The sequence below is a fragment of the Apteryx mantelli genome, chromosome 1 (genome assembly GCF_036417845.1).
Source record: "Apteryx mantelli isolate bAptMan1 chromosome 1, bAptMan1.hap1, whole genome shotgun sequence".
Lineage (NCBI taxonomy): Eukaryota > Metazoa > Chordata > Aves > Apterygiformes > Apterygidae > Apteryx > Apteryx mantelli.
This window is the reverse complement of record NC_089978.1, coordinates 111,917,972-111,937,701: the sequence shown is the minus strand read 5'-3', so window position 1 is coordinate 111,937,701 and position 19,730 is coordinate 111,917,972. Positions and strand designations below refer to the sequence as shown.

Below are 19,730 nucleotides of genomic sequence, written 5' to 3'. Positions count from 1 at the left end.
CATCTTGCACAGTGTTTTCATACTGTTTTGCTTAGGGCTGTAGCACTCAGTGGCTTATACTGTTTAAGGCTACTCTCTTTGTAGAGATAATATTCTCTACGAATTTACAGTAATCTCCCATGACTTGTTGCTTTTTTTAAGGTGCCGTAACATAATGAAGGTTGCTCAAGCTAAACTTGAAATGATAAAGCCAGATGAAGTAAACATGGAGGAATATGAGGTCAGTATTTTTTATGCTGTAAATAAAACTGTAACACAAAATAATTATAAATATGCTTTAGTTCTGAATTTATCTTAACAAATTTCTTCTTGTCTTACCTTGAGAAGTTAAAACTAGTTATTGAAAGAATTTGTAGGAAGGCTGCTCTGACCAGTTGACCTAAAGCCATAGGCCTTTTTTCCACATCTGTAGTTCCGAGGTCAAATTTGACTTGAGCCATAAATAAATGTCAAGTTTATTCAGCCTGTCCTTACTCCTTAATGTGTCTTGACGTCACTAACAGTTTTTCATAATTTAGCACATAAGAGCTGGTTGGCTTTCTCTATTCAGAAATTATTAAACAGTAAAGAAGTGAGAGTGGTCTCAGGCCAGCCTCACACATCTTGAGAACTGTGTCATAGGCATCAAAGTCGTGTTTGTGGTTTTTCTCCAGCTGTCTTTGCAGTCATTCCCATTCTCTTATAAGCACCAGATTTTTTCATGTGCTGAGACCACCTTATGCATTTAATTTTTCCTCCTATACTATATAGAAAAACTTTGAATTTTTGCTCAAAGAAATGAGCACATCTCAGACGTTAAATTATCATGACTTTTATTTGGCAAAAGACTCCATCTCATACTTAAAGATAAGTTTTTAGTTGGTTTTACATCAGTTTCAACTCATAATCCTGTACCTTAAGGCCTCTGAATTGGGGTTAATTATACCCTAGGCAGATTCCAGTGCACCACTTAAACCTTATCGTTATGCTCATTGGTACAAACAATTCCTTGTTCAGAAGGACTAGGGAAGTAATCTTCCCCTCACCAAACTGAGTGAAAAATACATGCTCAGCATTTCTCTTTACCAGATTTAGGATCTACAATAGATGCTACTACATTGCAGTGTGTTCCCCATGGCCTGTGAGGGGAAAGGACAAAAGGCTCTCATAGCGATGGGCTTTCTGTTGCACATTTTAGGCTGTGCAAGGCTCAATATCTTACCGTTTTCTGTATGGCATTGCACAGGTAGAATAAACGGTTCTGGACTTAGCTTTAAGAAGCGGGGGAGTATTCTGTTTCCCTGCAGATATGTGGCACTTTTTTTTGTTTCTCCTGAGACAGATAGCCAAGTGGTTTCTCCAAACACTGTATCAGTATTTGTCCTGTATAGTGAGTTGGCGTTTCATGGAACTTTTGTCCTGCTCTTTGTGTTGAATCCATAAATGGCTATCTATTATGGTATGCTGTCCCCTATTTTATCTTTAATGGAGCAATTGGAAGTTGGCTACTAACCAACTGGAATAAAAGCACCTTTCTCACTTAGAACACTTACCTGTAAAACATACCAGTAGTGACTTTGTATAAATGGTGATGCAGTAAGGTTAATGTTTTGTTCTAGTATAAACACTGTTTTGATCTCTAGTCCAAAGTGCTTAATAAGACATTGTGGTTTTTTGTCACTTCCCATTTAATGTGCTCAGGCTTTTTCTATCTCATTCATATATTGAAATTTAAGCTTAGTGTATAAGAAGGCTTTCACACTTACTGAGTAAATACTTGAATGTAATGTAGGGAAGAAAAAAAAAGATCTTTAGCTTCTCCCCCTCTTACTGTGAAGAAAAAGGGAATTTCTTATAATTCTGACTGTGGTTCTCCAAAGATGCTTTGCATTTCTTTAAAATGATAATGCATTCGTTTAAAAAGAAGAAAAAAATCTAGTAATATTTTAGGTATTTAATAATTTTCCTTTTATTGAGGGTGGGGGAATTCAGATGGACTTTTCCCACCTGTAAGCTTACTAGGAGTCCTTATCGTTTACTATGAGTATTCAGCACTAAGTAAAGTGTGTAAAATATTTGTATTTCATGTTTGTGGATGAAATTCTATATACCCTTTCTTATATGCAGAGATGGCATCAAGACTATAGAAATTTCAGGGAAACAACCATGTTTCTCATGGTAGGATTGGAGTTTTTCCAAAAAAAGAGGTAAGTGGTAGTATAGAACTCAAATTTGGTAGAGCAATTTGAAAGCAAAATGTATGTAGTGATATGTAAAGCTATTTATAAAATTAAGAACTGTTTAATGTGTTCTTCATTTCATTTAAATATTTAGTTAGTCCGTTAATTTCTTCAGTCTCGCATCTACACCAACTTCCTACTCTTAATCTTGACTTCTTTCCTAACCAAGCCATGGACTCTTTCCAGATCATCCCCCACATGCACTCTTATTCTTCCTTCTCTCCTACTCTGTGTTGTCTGTAGGTATCCCTTGGACTTAAGAATCTTTATTCTCCTGCACCACACACGTGCACATGCGTTTAGCTACTTTAATCAGCCATCACAGTCAAGCCCCGCTACTTAGCCCATCTTTTTACTGGCTCTTCCTGTAGAAGCAGAGTTTGGCCTTCTGCATTTGTTGGGGCCAAACTTCCACGCAGGGTGTTTTTTAAAGGACAGGAAAGGAGAATATATTTGAGAACTGTCATGCATGACTGTTCTAGTTGTAGCTGATTCCTCTTCTTAGCTACATGAGGCAATGGTAATCCACTCTCTTCTCTTTTCTAACCAGGTCAGGAATTGTGGATGTATAAAATTGGTGACATGAATGTATTGAATGCACTACAGCTAAAATTTTTACTCTGATTTACTACATGCAGCAAGAATAATGATAACAGTATAAATGCCTCAAAACATTCTGCAGAAGAGAGTCTTTGAAAGAAAATTGTTCAAAACTACCTTTCTCCCCCATGTCCAGTCAAAGGAACAAAATGATTAGCTACTAAGTGTTCAGTGGCTGTTATCTGCTCTTTGAAGATTGAGCTATCACATGATACAAATTTCTGATTGTGCAAATAATTTTGACACCAATCACTGATTATCATGTATAACACGATAAGCAGGAGAATTAAACTAGTAATCAAACATAGTTTCTCGTCTGTATGATCTGTAGGAAATCGCTTCATCTTTCTTTCTTGTTTTGTGCACTCCCCAAACAAAAAAGACTTCAAACACAACAAAATTTGATTAAAAAAAAAAAAAAGCTGTTTTATCTTTGTGACAAGCTATGTCTTTGTATAGCAGCTAACACTATAAGCCCGTAATCTTGGTTTGTCTTCTGAATGCTACTATGTAATAAATATTATATTCATTAATAATTAAATTTGCATATGCTACTTTGTCAGTGTTAAGCAGCTTATGTGAAAATGTTGGTCAGAAGATTGCCTTCCTTATTTGAAAAATAAACATTCTCATATTTTTTGACCCTTTAAAGAGGCAAAAATTTCACAGGCATACAGGTACAGTCTATAGGAACCCTCCTTGTTTCCCTCGGGCTTTATGTGCATTCAAAGTATGCAGTCAGAAAAGGAAGATCTTCAAGCTGTTTGGCACTGAGACTCCAGGATGGCACCTTTGACTATAAAATGCAGTGTTTTCACTAATCCGCTCCTACCATAATCTGTTCTGATTGGGCTGGGGGAGGGAGGGGAACACAGTTCTCTGTTCTATGCTGAACAGTATTTTTGGTATGGGTTTCCAATATTTAGGTTAATTTGCAAAATAAGAATGAGACAGTTATTACCAAGCATCTTCATAATTTAGCAAACAAGCTTGGAATGAGCAGGCTTAGACTCTGATATTGGTCAGAAAGAAAAATATGCAATGTTGTCAGACTCGCTGAACATTCAAACAAGTGTAGCATTCATTCTCTTTGGCAAAAAATGTAATTTCATAAATGCTTAAAGAGGTGTTTAGTAAGAAGATACTAAGACTAGAGTTAAGTGTGCTTGGAGGATGAGTGGGGATCTGGGTATCTGTCGACCTACTTTAAAGGCATTCATTGCAGTCATGCTCCTGTCTTTCAGCTACAGGTTCCCTCATGACTGAAATATTTATTGCAATTCACTTCTTGCACACTGTAAAGGACCATGCTACCATTCTCATTCTGAAAATGAATCACAGAATCACAGAATCGCTGAGGTTGGAAGGGACCTCTGGAGATCATCTAGTCCAACCCCCCTGCTCAAGCAGGGTCACCTAGAGCACATTGCACAGGATTGCATCCAGGCGTGTTTTGAATATCTCCAGAGAAGGAGACTCCACCACCTCTCTGGGCAACCTGTTCCAGTGCTCTGTCACCCTCACAGTGAAAAAGTTTTTCCTCATGTTCAGATGGAAGCGTCTGTGTTTCAGTTTGTGCCCATTGCCTCGCGTCCTGTCGCTCGGCACCACTGAAAAGAGTCTGGCCCCATCCTCTCGACACCCTCCCTTCAGATACTTGTACACATTGATAAGATCTCCTCTCAGCCTTCTCTTCTCCAAGCTAAACAAGCCAAGTTCTCTCAGCCTTTCCTCATAAGAGAGATGCTCCAGTCCCCTAATCATCTTTGTGGCCCTTCGCTGGACTTGCTCCAGTAGTGCCACATCCCTCTTGTACTGGGGAGCCCAGAACTGGACTCAGTACTCCAGATGTGGCCTCACCAGGGCTGAGTAGAGGGGGAGAATCACCTCCCTCGACCTGCTGGCAACACTCTTCCTGATGCACCCCAGGATACCATTGGCCTTCTTGGCCACAAGGGCACATTGCTGCCTCATGCTTAACTTGGTGTCCACCAGCACTCCCAGGTCCTTCTCCGCAGAGCTGCTTTCCAGCAGCTCAACCCCCAACCTGTACTGGTGCATGGGGTTATTCCTCGCCAGGTGCAGGACCCTGCACTTCCCTTTGTTGAACTTCATGAGGTTCCTCTCTGCCCACCTCTCCAGCCTGTCCAAGCCTCTCTGAATGGCAGCACAGCCCTCTGACGTATCAGCCACTCCTCCCAGTTTTGTATCATCAGCAAACTTGCTGAGGGTGCACTCTGTGCCTTCATCCAGGTCATTGATGAAGAAGTTGAACAAGACTGGACCCAGGACTGACCCCTGGGGGACACCGCTAGCTACAGGCCTCCAACTAGACTCTGTGCCACTGATCACAACTCTCTGAGCTCTGCCATTCAGCCAGTTCTCAATCCACCTCCCTGTCCACTCATCTAACCCACACTTCCTGAGCTTGTCTATGAGGATGCTATGGGAGACAGTGTCAAAAGCCTTGCTGAAGTCTAGGTAGACAACATCCACTGCTCTCCCCTCATCTACCCAGCCAGTCATTCCATCATAGAAGGCTATCAGATTGGTTAGGCATGATTTCCCCTTGGTGAAGCCATGCTGACTACTCCTGATCACCTTCTTTTCCTCCACATGCTTGGAGATGGCTTCCAGGATGAGCTGCTCCATCACCTTTCCAGGGATGGAGGTGAGGCTGACTGGCCTGTAGTTCCCTGGGTCCTCCTTCTTGCCCTTTTTGAAGACTGGGGTGACATTGGCTTTCTTCCAGTCCTCAGGCACCTCTCCTGTTCTCCATGACCTTTCAAAGATGATGGAGAGTGGCTTAGCAATAATGTCCGCCAGCTCCCTCAGCACTCGTGGGTGCATCCCATCAGGGCCCATGGATTTGTGGGTGTCAAGTTTGCTTAAATGATCTCTAACCCACTCCTCCTCCACCAAGGGAAAGTCTTCCTCTCTCCAGACTTTCTCTCTTGCCTCCAGGATCTGGGGCTCCTGAGGGCTGGCCTGAGCAGTAAAGACTGAAGCAAAGAAGGCATTCAGTAACTCTGCCTTCTCTGCATCCTTCATCACCAGGGCACCCACCCCATTCAGCAAAGGGCCCACATTTTCCCTAGTCTTCCTCTTGCTGCTGATGTATTTGAAGAAGCCCTTCTTGCTGTCCTTGACATCTCTCGCCAGATTTAATTCCAAACGGGCCTTAGCCTTCCTCGTCGCATCCCTGCATACTCTGACAACGTTCCTATATTCCTCCCAAGTGGCCTGTCCCCCTTTCCACTTTCTGTATACTTCCTTCTTCTGGTTGAGTTTTGCCAGGAGCTCCTTGCTCATCCATGCAGGTCTCCTGCCCCCTTTGCTTGACTTCCTACTCATAGGGATGCACCGCTCTTGAGCCTGGAGGAAGTGATGTTTGAATATTAACCAGCTCTCTTGAACGCCCCTTCCCTCTAGGGCCCTCACCCATGGGATTCCTCCAAGTAGGTCCCTGAAGAGGCCAAAGTTTGCTCTCCTGAAGTCCAGGGTTGCGATCCTACTTGGTGCCCTGCTGCCTCCTCGCAGGATCCTGAACTCCACCATCTCATGGTCACTGCAGCCAAGGCAGCCCCCAACCTTCACATCTTCCACCAGTCCTTCTTTGTTTGTTAGTACGAGGTCCAGCAGCACACCTCTCCTTGTTGGCTCCTCCACCACCTGTGTCAAGAAGTTGTCACCAATGCTCTGCAGGAACCTCCAGGACCGTTTGTGCCTAGCTGTGTTGTCTTTCCAGCAGATATCGGGGTGGTTGAAGTCCCCCATGAGAACCAGGGCCTGGGATCATGAGGCTACTTCCAGCTGTCTGTAGAAGGCCTCATCGACTTCCTCATCCTGATCAGGTGACCTGTAGTAAACACCCACAACAGTGTCACCCATGCTAGCCTGCCCTTTGATCCTTACCCAAGGAGACTAACTTGATGAACTCTTCCGATTCCCTTTCACGATTCTCTCCTTAACTCTGACATTATAAAAATGTAACTTTAAAAATATTTATAAAAACATAAACTTTCTTAACTGAAACATAACCTTCATTAGCAGGACTGTTTTCAGGTTTCTTTTTCAGAACTCCATCTGCCTCAGTTGACCAACTTCTCTTAGTTTTAATAATGCTGATGCCTAAGGAACATTCTGCTTAATATCTGGATAGAGCCAGCAATCAGCCTTTACCCAGGTAGTCCCTGAATTCCTTAAACAACTGTACTGTGTTTGTTGAACAAACACAAAACCAACACTAAAAAAATAATTTGGAGTACTTCTTTCTCCTTCAGTGCTGGTAGCCCACTTTTATAGGGCGTGATGCTGAAGTGCTGAGCATGCAAGACTGTACTTGGAGGCAAAGGAAACAACAGTTTCTTAGGACCTCTGAGAATCCCACAGATATCACATGGAGGTGCTTTTTGCTGGGAATCATGCCTATTTTCAAAGTTCACTCCTGATCCTTTATGGTGGTTAATAAGGACCTCTTTCCAGTGCAGGTGAAGAATTAGGGTTCTTCAGGCATGTTTTCACTGACATACTATGGAGTTGGCACTTGATGTGGATAAGATGAGCACAGGAGTCACCTAAAGAACCTTGACTAGAGTTTTACTTGCATCTCAAGACAGCTCTTTCTTGTGGTAGTTACTCTTAGAAGTGTACAAACTGTAGGCATCAGTGGAAGCTTTTTAACCTTTTTGGAAAGCCGATATATTTTTTCAGCCTTGACTAAAATCCCTTTCTCAAAGCAGTACTAAAGTTTAATTTAGCCAGCCTATGCTTTCTGCCTCTTTTCCAAAGCCTAGATTCAGCAGGCTACCTAATTCTGTGAGCGGTTTCAGTGATTGTAAGCGCTTAGGCTTCAGGGCTTTTATAGGCTGGAGCTTATATACACTTCAGATGTGAAAAGATGGAATCTGTTTGCTAATGTACACTGTGGTAGTATTGCTCAGGCTCTAAAGGTAATACAAGGTCTCTGAAATTTGCTTTACAAAAGTGATTTAAAATGACTTACCTTGCTGTTAGATGAGCACTATTGTTGGTTCAGGGGAAGATCATAACAGTGAGGGGAAGGAGCAGGAAAAGAGGGACTGGGAATTAGGCCACCACCAATAGCAGGTTTTTAATTCGGCTCAGCTATGTTATTGACACCATAATTTCAATGTGCAGTTTCACAAACAACTGAACCAAGAATGGAAAGGGTTCTGCTCCCCTTGCTCCCCTGCTTCTCTTGCTCCATATACAGCAATTCCAGTTTCTTGTATTCATCTTACCCTTTCTTCCTCTCCCTCTTCCCACATTATGTTTTTTTCTGCTGGATAGTCAGTCGAGCTGGTGGTTTTGCATGGACAGGAGAAATGGACTTGAGGAGAGGAGAATGAGGCTTCCTCCTTTGGTGAAAACATAGCTTTGGATTCTGAAGGCAAAAAGGTGGCGAATAGTGACTGTATTTATGCAATACATTACTCAAGCAGTAAATATTTAGGATCACAAGGGAGTATGAGCAAATGTCATAGCAGAAAAAATACCTTCACAGTGCATTCTAAAATTCTGGTGTTGGGGTTCATCTTGTTCTTGTAAACAGGAACATTTGAAGGTAAAGCTTTAAGCAACTGTTGCTATTTCAAGCAACCTTTTTTCTTCTTTTTATATTGTCTTGTTGGCAAGCATTGCTGTCAGTCTTGAATTCACCTACTTTGGAGAGTTCTGACGCACGTTTTTTGTGTATCCTTTATGCTCCATTTGTACTTGCACATAATTTTTAGCCATTTTTAGTAATTTGCTTTGGATTCGGTAGTTTAAATCCTAGCCTTCACCTCCTGTTCTCACTAGGAGTAAGTGCGTAATGTACTGATCCTGTAACTCCCCATTAGAAGAACATCTGAAAAATTATCTTTTTGGATGGAATTTTGTTCTAGGTCCAACAAAAATGAGATTTCTAACTGCCTGTTTTTAGGGGAGTTGCCTGAATTGCTTTCAGTGGCTGCCTGTCTTAACTGGGTTTCTGTAAGTCAGAGAATTAACAGTTTAGGGTGTTTGCTGGAAATGGCATGCAGCAGTATGTGGAGAGATCATTAATTGGTGAGATCTCTGTTAATTATTAACCGTTAGGTTCTTAGGTCTTGTGTTACTCATTCTTCACCATTTAGGCATATATCTATTATTGGCATTTAGATTAAAGGCAGAAGTGCCAGTAGACTGTTGATACTTGTGCTTTTGAAATGCTCTTCCATCTTCTTCCATCACTTTTGACTTCAGTGATCTTGAGGCATTTATGGTTAATGAGGCTAGATATAAAAATTTACAGTTCGTGTTTTGGAAATAAGACAGTGTTAAATCTTATTTGCAAACATATAGATTGCTACCAAGTTATAGGACACCAGAAGATCAAGCCTAATGTGACAAAAGCATGCAGGAAAAATTAGGTTTTCATGTATATTCAAGGCTAATCCAAAGCTGTTTTTGAAATGGATGGAAAGGTATACATTGGTTTCAGTGAGCTATGGATCAGACTTCTTATGCAAGTGATCTAACTTAATAATAATTAAAAAAACCAAACTGATGTGCATAAAATAAGAAATTGTGTGGTATTAGAAAAAGCAATGCTCTGAAGAGATTGAGGGGTGGACTTAGTCAAACAAGCCAAGTTAATGCTTTGAAGAGCATAGTAGTTAGCTGGAAATAAATGGTACCTCGATGTTGCATCTAATGTTTTTGTTTCTTTACTTTGCTTTAGCTATATGGAAGCCTTGCTCTACCTTATCTATGCTTACCAGAATAACAAAGAACTCTTGTCCAAAGGTCCATACAGAGGGCATGATGAAGAGCTGATATCTCACTACAGACGAGAATGTTTGCTAGTAAGTGAAGAGTGAAGTGTGTTTCAAAAAGTTGAACTTGCTAGTTGAATTAGCTTTAATGAAATGAACTAGTAGACAAAGCGTTGCCATTATTTTTTTTTAGAAAACTTTCATTAACAAATTAATATCCTGTGTCAGACTTGTATAAGAACAAGCAAAAAGAAGAACTGTACGAAGTAAGAAGAAGAAAAATTTTATTCCCATTGTTCAAATAATCACTTTCTTTATTACTGTAAATAGCATGCTCACTGCCATCATGTCTGGCATAGATATGAACAGCAGTTGACAATGTTGGTGAGCAAACTCACTATGTTGCCACGGTTTGACAGGGAGACAAATACTGGAAAAGGCATCAGTGGGAAATGCTTGGTTTTTTTTGATGTGTCACTTTTTTCTAGCCATAGAAAGAAAAGGCAAGAGCAGGTGGTAGGGTGCAGTCTTCAAGAGGGACAGCTACAAAGGTTGAGTTGTCAGGTATCAGTTCAAGTGGCTTGAACAGCATCAAATTGTTTAGTACAGTGTATGGATCATTACTCTAAATGTTAAAACTCAAATGTGACTGTTACAAATTAGCAGGCGGTTTTGCAGGAAGACTATGCTTTAAACCAAACAAAAGCTGATGCGTGGTAAAACATGAAATGCTGTATACTTAAAGGCTTTCCTTTTTTGTGGTGGTATGTGAAGAAACTAAATGAACATGCTGCAGCACTGTTTGAATCAGGAGATGATCAGGAAGTAAATAATGGCCTGATCATTATGAATGAGCTTATTGTCCCATGCTTGCCATTACTACTGGTGGATGAAATGGAAGAAAAAGATATTGTTGCTGTGGAAGATATGAGAAACCGTTGGTGTTCCTATCTTGGACAAGAAATGGAACGTAAGTTATTTATTCGTTAAGGTAAAAGGCTCTTATTCACCTTTGATGTCTTAATATTTTGGATGTTTTGAATTCAGCCTGTATCTTTTGTTCACTGGTAATGTGTTTTGAGATACCCAGACTTTTGAATACTCCCAGACCCACTTAAATGGACAGCAGTTTTCTGTGCACTGCAATGGGATATCAGGCCTTAAAGGAAATATTTTGGTTTGTTTTTTGTTTTTGGGGTTTTTTTTTGAAGGGGAGAATATTCATGCTGATAGTCTATTTGGAGGGCATTTGTATTTACATCTTTCTAGGAACCAGCATGTCTAGTTAATGCTTGGAGAACTGAAGAAAGTAATTATTCCAAGTGAAACTCCTTTTCTTCTCACCCATCAAAAAAAAAAAAAGGAATAGTGTTGAGCAGAAAAAGGAGAATTCCACATGCAGACATAAATATTAATGTTTGGCTTTCTTTTTTTATTTGCAGCTAACTTGCAAGAAAAGCTGACAGATTTCCTGCCAAAACTGCTAGATTGTTCTACAGAGATTAAAGGTTTCAATGACCCGCCAAAGTTACCTTCCTACTCTACACATGAACTGTGTGAAAGATATGCCCGAATCATGTTGTCACTCAGTCGAACTCCAGCCGATGGAAGATAAATTCTGCAACCTTCCTAAACACATTGTATAAACTTTTTTAGTTCTTAAACCTTGCCTTCCTGTCACAGGGTTTGCTTGTTGCTGCTATAGTTTTTAACTTTTTTATTTTAATAACTGCAAAAGAGAAATGACTGTACAAACTTTAGCCAGACTGCAAACAGTTAAAGCTGAGAATTGCATGGGGCTCAGTCGTTTCAACCAGAATTGATGCAACATTGCAAGTCTGATTATTATGGCAAAACTGCTTTTTTGCCACTTATCTGTTACAGTATTACTTTGCTTTTATCTTAAGATCCTTTACTTTATCAACAGCTGTCTGGATCATTTTGTGACTGCAACTACTTTAAGTGTCCAGTGCTGTGTAAATACATGGTACTTGGTAGCTTGTAAATGAAATGAAAGAATAAAATTTTATTTATGGCTACTTCTGTGTTTGCAAGCAGATACCTTGTATATTAGTGTAAAATACAGGTATTTTTAGAAGAGATACAGTATATTGATGGGTTACTCAATATATAGACAAGGTTCTTCAGGATTTATGGCCAGTTTAGCTACAGGTAGTTGGAGATTACTGTATGTGAATATATTGAAAAACTGTCACAGTATTATACACTATGGGTTTTGTATATTCTTTACTGGTATGTATGATACTGCACCTCAACACTTGTTTTTGTGTGGCCATGACAAGTCTATTCTGATGGTAGGGACTGGCTTCTGAAGCTAAATAATAATGGCACCTTCCTTCTATTCTTAGAAAAAACTTTTTAAAAAAACAATTAAAACTATTTTCAGTAGAAATATATTATACAGAGTCTTTCAGCAAGAATTCTAGACATTTATTTGAGTAGAGAAAATGAGAGCTTTGAAAAAGTGGGCTTTGTAAAACTTAAGAGTTCATCAGTTTTTTAACTGTTATTTTAGTCATGTAAATGACCAGAAATAAAACCTTCCACTAATTCCTTGCTTGAAATGGGTTGCTGTTGTTGCAACAAAAGATCTTAGAAATCTTATATCTGCCCTAATTGAATTTCTGAGAGAAGTGAAAGAAAAGATCTATAGAGCTTGTTTTGTAGAACTGAAATACTGTCTGGTTTTAATGAAAAAAACTTATTTTGTGGAAAAAAAATTTTATGCGTCTTTAGGTAATCCTGTTACCTACCAGCATTTTGATTCCTACTCTTTATAGAGAACGTTTTGTGTTAGAACAGTAAAATATGTAAATATTTGTTTGTATGTTTTTATTGGAGCGGCATTCGACTTTTTATTACAGGCTTACAAGTGGGATGTTTTCTAATTTCTACTAAGGAAATAGCACAGAAGGAGAGAAGGACTGATTAAGGTCAGACCAACAATAAATGTAATGGACTTAAATGTAGGCCTCTTACATGCAAGAAGAGGCTGAGTTCAATCTTAGCACGTATCGGTCTTTAAAGTTTTTCACTTTTGAGAAGCATGGATTGTAATATACGGTAAATAGTGTGGGCTTCACTTCAAAATTTGTTAAAGGGTATTTTCCTCTTCCGTTTTCAGTATTACAGCCTGCCATATTTTGTCAATCCATACATTTATTTAATTAACAATTTAAAAAAAAAAGAAATTCAAACTCTCACAGCTGCCGTACTACTCAGCAGGATTTTTTTGGGGTTGTTTTTTTTCTGTCTGAAGCTATTGACGTCTGAAATGTCACCTTCTCAGGGAGAAAGAGATGTATATTGTGAAAAGGGTGAAGATGCATTTTAAAGGAGTTCATGTTTTGCATCTGTTGCACATTTCATTAGAACCTGAATAATATGCTTAATTAGTAGTTTACTTCTAAACAAGGTTTTGAACAGATTAAACTTGTCCTTTGCCTCTTCAATAACGCTAAAAGCAATTAAAAGTGAAAGAGGACTTATATTTCTTTATTGCTAGAAGGTTTTGAATTCAAATGTTTGTGAAATTTTTTAAAGAAAAGCTCCCCGCTAGCCCTGCAGATCCTCCCATATAATCTGTGTAATCTTCTGTGAAAAACAAGAGAAAAGACACACTTTTTGAGGTAAAAACAGGAAGAAAATATTGTACTTGGGAAGAATATCTAAGGTCTTTAAATTATAAGGAAGCAAGAAAGGACAAGATTATTTGTTCTTTTAGTTTCAGGGTTTTTTTGCTTTCTTAAAATATGAAAATAATTGGTAGATTCATAGTACTGAAGGTAAATCTGTATTCATTTGCAATGACATGAATTTTGAGTAGAATTGAGGTCTGTACAGTAGAGTAGGTTTTTTTAAAAGATATTTTAATATCTTTTAAATATCCTGTATTAATTTAAACCTACAGCTAAATAATTAACATACTGTTTTTAAAATGCTGGCTTTATGTGTTGCAATAAGATAGCTTGCATTCACTACCCCAGCACATAAACTACTCAAGTATGTGTAGGTTCATTTGGCTTAACTAATAATCTGTGACTGAATTACTTAAGTAGATATTTTCTCTTCAGTGTGGGAAGCATTAGACTTTATCAGGCCCTTTCAGTGTATAGATCATAGAAGGAATAAGAGAATTTAACCCAAAGTCATTTACTAAATAAGTCACCTGCACCATGAATTAAATGCAAGGGTTTTTTTTTTTTTTTTTTTTTTTTTTTTTTTTTTTTTTTTCAGATTTTGCTTCATAAAATGAAGGACTCTGAAGGCACTGCAGTCTTTCTCAGATGCATGCCTTTTTTTTTTTTTTCTTCTCCGCTCCTGTGTCGTATTTACAGGTGACTGATCATATTGCTGCACTTTCACTGATGTTTTGGTCAGTATCAGAAATACTGTTGTCACTAGTTAAAGCTGTCATAGCGATTCTGTTAGTTCCAGTCTAGCAGAAGACCATGAGCAGCAGCAGAATTAGTTTGAACAAATGAAAAGGATTGGAGTGAATTATACTTTTTAGGAACGGTCTTCTGGAAATCTTGCTAAACATCAGACGGGTAGACTAGAAGTTCATTATTGAGTTACCTTTGCTTTATGGAAAATCTATACTTTAACAGCAGTGAATGACTGATACAATGACCAGATTTGCTCTAGAAAACGTGAAGTATGAGAGTATTAAAAGCATATGCCTCATGTTCCAGCATTAGAAAAAAATAAAAGCCTGCTAATGTCTGTATTATACCCAAATATCTTTCAGTTTATTTTTAATTTACTACCGCAACATGCATGTGAAAACTGCTGCTCCAGAAAAGTAACTGATATAAATAGAAACTCATGCAAAACAGTCTGATAATATCCAACAAATGTAAAAGCCCATGAAGAAGCACAGTGGTTGTGGTTTATATTCTTCATTTTGTGTTAAGTTTCCTTTTCTTAAAATCTAGTGAGTCTAAATGTCTGTGGAAGGCTTTATGTAAACACAAGTTAAGAATGTTGATGAAAAAGTGCACCACTCAAAGCATATCATAAATCACCCCATCTAAGCAGCGTTTTCCAACATTAATATTTTTTAAACGTATTCTGTCTTTGTCTAGAAGGATGCAAGAAAAATGGGCATCAGTCATGGCACTGAGAGGAAAGTGGTAGCAGCTGTCCATTACTTGCTCTTGGAGTGGAGATTAATATAGATATAAAAAAGCTCTTATCCAAAGAGGTCTTTTAGCAAAATGCAATAGATAGAATTCAAAAGGGGAGTGATTCCTTCCAATGAAATAGAATTATTGTCCATGTGATTGGTGTTCAGTTTTCACTTATGTATTGTGTCCTTGAAGATCTTTTGAAATCCCAGACTTGATGGATAAGCTTTTAACTGAAAACAGTCTAATTCCTTAGGAGCTTCTTTCTTTGTAGGCAAACCAAAGCTATCAGCATTCACCTAATTGAGTTTCCATCAGCAGATCATTTCTGCTTTGTTCAGCTCTTCTATTTCAGTTTTGATTCTTGAGAGAGCCAAGCCACAAAACTTTTGCAGCTTCTGCCATTGCTACTCTACACTTGCGTACTTCAACTTTACTGTCACATCTCTAAAATCATGGTCTTGGCTAGGAACTTTTTTTTTCTCCATGAATTTCAAGTTTTCACATTAAGTAGCAGGAAGAAATTCACACTTCTAAGACACAGCTTCTTGAGCCAGCACTTCCAAAGAACATCTTGACTTGCTTTCCAGTGGTAAGGAGCACCCCAAATCCCCTTCTTAAAGACTGGGAAAAGGCTTATTTTAGGATGGTGGTCACTGGTTGGATTCGTCATGATTATTAAGGATATGATCACCATTCATCTGTTCCTTCATGTATTATTTGAAGTACATCTCAGATAAAGGTGTTTTGTCTCCATGTTTCTTTCATTCTCTTTTTTTTTTTTTCTGCCCTGTTGCTCCCTGTTTAAGCCACTAGAGTATCCATTTTTCCAGGCCTTCTCATTTGTTTGGTTTTTGCTTTAACATCAGCTGGTCTTACCACCATGCCTTCATTACCAGGTATAGCTAGTGATAGAGAAACCAGGATACTTCCGCTTCCATCTTAGTAGCAGGAGCTTCAATTCTCGTCTCCAGAAGCACCTCAGTACTTCTTCTGGATCTGCTCTTGTGTATATGTGCGTGCAGGATTTTGGGATGAAATACCACAGTCCACACACCTTGCATCTGGTAGCTGAACATCTGACAGGCTGAATGAGGAAAGGTGTGGACACTTACTTAGTTCAAGCTGCAGATTTTCTCTGTACTGCTTCTTGGCATGTTTTTTAAAAAAGAATTTTTGATGAACTTGTTGGTGTCTAAAGTAACTGAGCATTCTCTGAACTGAATGAGCATTTTAGAAGTGTGAGGGGTGTTTTGTGCACTGCAGAATCTCAGCCCTGTCTCTCTGGGTTTACAAAGGCTGTAGAAGCTGCTCCTAATGTTGAATAATCTTCCCCACTTCATTTTACCTGGTCCTCACATTTTATCTGGAGTTATTAAAATTGCAGTCAAACATAAACTTTGGCAAAAAGCTACCGTGTCTTGCTGTGCTGGTGTCTAATCTGTTATCTGTATATTCCCTGCCCACATCTGTGTTCTGTATGCAGCTATTTCCTATCACTTTGTATGTGAAGTTGTATCTTCTTTATTATATATTTTAAAGTTCTCTGAATGCATTTGTATTTTATGGATGTGCAGTCAGCAAGGAGAGAACAAGAGTTCCTGTAGACTTCCTTCAAGGAACAAAACTTGTGTTTTGTCTGTGTCCTTTAATCTGTGGCAGTTAAAGTCCTAATTCAACTGTGAACTCTAAGGGGTTGAAAAAACTTGAGTTTTTTGCAGTAGAGATAATTTGTAATTGTAAGATGGAGACAACTAGAATTTTACTATATAAGCATAGTAACCTTTTATACGAATTAGGAATTTTTTTTTCCCAGTAAGTTCTTAAGCAATAAAAACTCAGTATCAAGTAATGTAATTAGAAAAAGATTGTTTTCTTAGGGAGAGGTTGGAGGGTTAGTTTTTTTGTCAGAAACCTTGATCCGTGGAGCCTATGTTATCGAAAATCTTTTAACAGGCCAAGGTAATTTATTTTTGTAATTTGTTCGTGAAGCTCTTTTGTTTGGAAAGATTCTCTAAGTTTTGTATCTCATGAAGCAGGTTGTTTAAGAAACAAAGCAAACCTCTTCTCTGCCTTCCCTCCCCCACCCCCCCCCACCCCCCAAAAAACAATCCAACTTTTATCTGAGGGAAAGAATATTGTTCTAGAAAGTCCAAGCTGAGTTTGGATGGTCAAAAGGTGTCTTATCTCCTCCCTACCATGCTCAAGTCAGTTTTTAACAAGTACACCATGTTTTGGAATATGTAAAATTTTCCTTTGAATTTTTAAAGGGAAATGTGTTGTCTTCAAAACCTTTTAGCTTGAGATTACAAGATGTCATTGCATTTGGCACACACAGTTGTTCCACAGTTGGAACAGTAAAGTTAGGAAGATTAGTTACTTGGTTGTTGAAAGGTGCTTGAACAGGTGATACAGACAATTCCTCACTTCAGCATCTCCTTCAATTTCAAAATTTGAAATTAAAATGGCACTGGTAAGTTTGAGGACCTCGTGTCCACCATGAGCGTGGTGGAGCTCCTGCTGCTCTTTCCCCTGCAGACCAGATTCCAGAGGGAGCTGTGGGGCCACGCAAAGCTCATTTGAATTCCCTTTCTGCTGCCAAAGATGGTTTAACATGCAGAGCACCCCTGTGTAAATCAAACCTACGTTTACTATCAAGTTACCACTCTTAAAACTTTCCTCTTCTGGCTCTGTTTTCTTTCTGGAATAGCCTTACCAAAATTGGAGGCATTAAGGACAAATACTAATTCTTAATAGTAGAGGGATGTTGAATGGATGATTGAGGTATGCTGGACAGGACTGCCTTTAGTTTTACCTCTGATTACAACCCTGAGATCTCCATTCAAATTCTTGTATTTGACAGCAAGTTGCCAAATAGCCAGCTTTGATCATACCCTCCACCCCGGATCCAAGACCATGCAATGGTTGTGGTCAATAAAAGCGATACTACTGTGACTCCACAGCTACTTGCTATACAAATGATTAGGCAGCATTCTTTGGTACTTCTGGCCAAGGCTGGCCCAGTTCTTCTCTCTTCTGTGTGTCTGCCCTGTGTTCAGTGTGCTTCTGCCCTCTCTTGAGCAGCGCTACTTGCAGCACCCCTCCCTTGGTTTGGCCTGAGGGAAGAATTAAGAGAGCCTGTGCTCCCTTTTCCCTGGGAGCCAGCAGCAGTCCTCCTCTTGCCAAGCCCTTATGTGTGGGAGCTGTAGGCCCAGAGGGGGATGTCCCCGCTCCAGAGGGCAGGACCAGTGGAGAGAGGTTAGAAGGCCCTCAGTGCTGTCTTGCACCCCAACCAGTGCTGGGGAAAGAAGTCTCCTGGGAACAGGCAGTATCCTGAGCTGATGGAAGGATGTTGTGTTTTGGGTTTTTTTCCACCACTGAGGTTTAGGTGGTGTGATGCTATATTTCTGCTTGGTATCTTGATTTTATTATGACTACCCAATAATCAGTTCTACAGCAATTGTCTGCAACAATAACGTGATACTTTCATTGCAATATTTGGGGAAAATTGAGAACTTTTCTAAATGTTATTTGATGATTTAACCATGCCTGGGTTTTCTCTCACTCTGTTTTTTGTTTTCTTAATGCTCAAATTCCTCATAATTCATTCTGTAGAATGTACATTGCATACAATGGTATGTGCTGCTCTGTTTAAAGAATTGGGTTCCCTCTCCCCCTTTTTTGTCCAGTATAATCCTATTACTCTAATGCTTTGCACTGAACAAGGAAATTAGTACTGCTTTGGTTTGCAATCATTCATTTCTCTCACACTGGACACAGTGTCATAATATGATATCTGGGCTTCTTAAAAGATTTTTTTTTTTTAAGTGTTTTGTGCTCTGTGAAATAATCTGAAATTATCTGAAAGGGAAAGTGATGGAGCTAATTACATGCTAGTTGTAATTGGCAGAGAAGGAGAGCCATAATGATTTATAATTAGTAACAAAATTAAATAATTTCTCTGTTAGCACAGTGTCCCACAAGATTTGGAAAGTTGAGTCCCTTTTCTAAGAAAATAAAAGCCGCTAGGTGAAATCTAGCAAGTGTTAACGCTGGCAATAATCCCTTAGGAAGACGATAGTGTGTTATTCTCTTCTCTTTGGTTTTTGAATAGAGGTATACCTGAAAATACCAACTCAAAAATATTTATGATGGATTTTGAACTGCTCTGTAGCAGTTTTATGAGTATTTTGTTTTATGCATGTTTGCTTTCAAGAGGCTTGTTTTATAACTACGTGACATCAGTTCTCGCTTATAAGCAATGAAGAGCATGATGAGTTCAGATGGCTATTGTCTACCAGAAGTGAAGTTATAAAACTTGGCAGTTATATCTGTCTTGTTAGCTGGCTTGTGAAACTAAGTAATGGACACATGGTAGGGTATAATATTCCTCTTTTTTCAGGTAGAAAGCAGTCTTTTGTGAAAGAGGGCTACAAGAGATCTGCCTAAGGTACCTAACAAAGAATGGTAAACTCTAGTTAAGAGAGGTCTGTAATACAGACCATTTTTAAATTGATTTATCTTATGTTTTGTTTCTGCTATTAAGACTGAATAATTTGGATTTATGTAGTGTGCTAAATGTTATAAATAGTGTTTACAAGGGTTGCTATAAGGGCTGTTTTACAAAGAATGTCTAAAAAAAAAAGTACCAGACCAAGAGTAAATGTTGAGACCCCTGAAGTACTGTAGTCTAGAACCTGATTTCAGAGTGAAAGTACTGTGGAGTTTCATCCCAACAGATATCAGAGACATTAGAAGTCTTATCATCTACAAAAACACTCAATGAAGTGTGAAAGGACACAGCTATTCTTTCAGGATCTCTGCAGAGAGTGGGAGAAAGTAAAGCCGCTGCATTCCCGCATCTTCCATTTGATCATCTCAAGGTTTCTGAGTTATATAGACAAAGCTAAGATTTGCCATAAGAGAAGGAAGAGCAGGACTCCTTTCTGCTGTAGAAGAAGAAAGCATGTTTTGGACAGGAGTCCTGGAGAGCCAGGCAT

The 19,730-nt window shown here is 39.0% G+C and overlaps 1 protein-coding gene across 5 annotated transcripts in view; it reads left to right on the top strand.

Moving 5' to 3' along the window:
* The window catches only part of USP25 (ubiquitin specific peptidase 25), a 100,947-nt gene extending 88,527 nt beyond the window's left edge, over window positions 1–12,420 (top strand). For 3 of the 5 annotated variants that reach the window (XM_067299721.1, XM_067299712.1, XM_067299704.1), the window contains 5 exons: window positions 142–220; window positions 2,107–2,186; window positions 9,547–9,670; window positions 10,355–10,550; window positions 11,023–12,420. In XM_067299721.1, coding sequence (XP_067155822.1) covers window positions 142–220; window positions 2,107–2,186; window positions 9,547–9,670; window positions 10,355–10,550; window positions 11,023–11,195 — 652 coding nt within the window. In that variant the 3' untranslated portion in view covers window positions 11,196–12,420. The other 2 variants (XM_067299730.1, XM_067299738.1) reach the window with 2 other exon arrangements.
* Window positions 12,421–19,730: the final 7,310 nt, after the last annotated feature.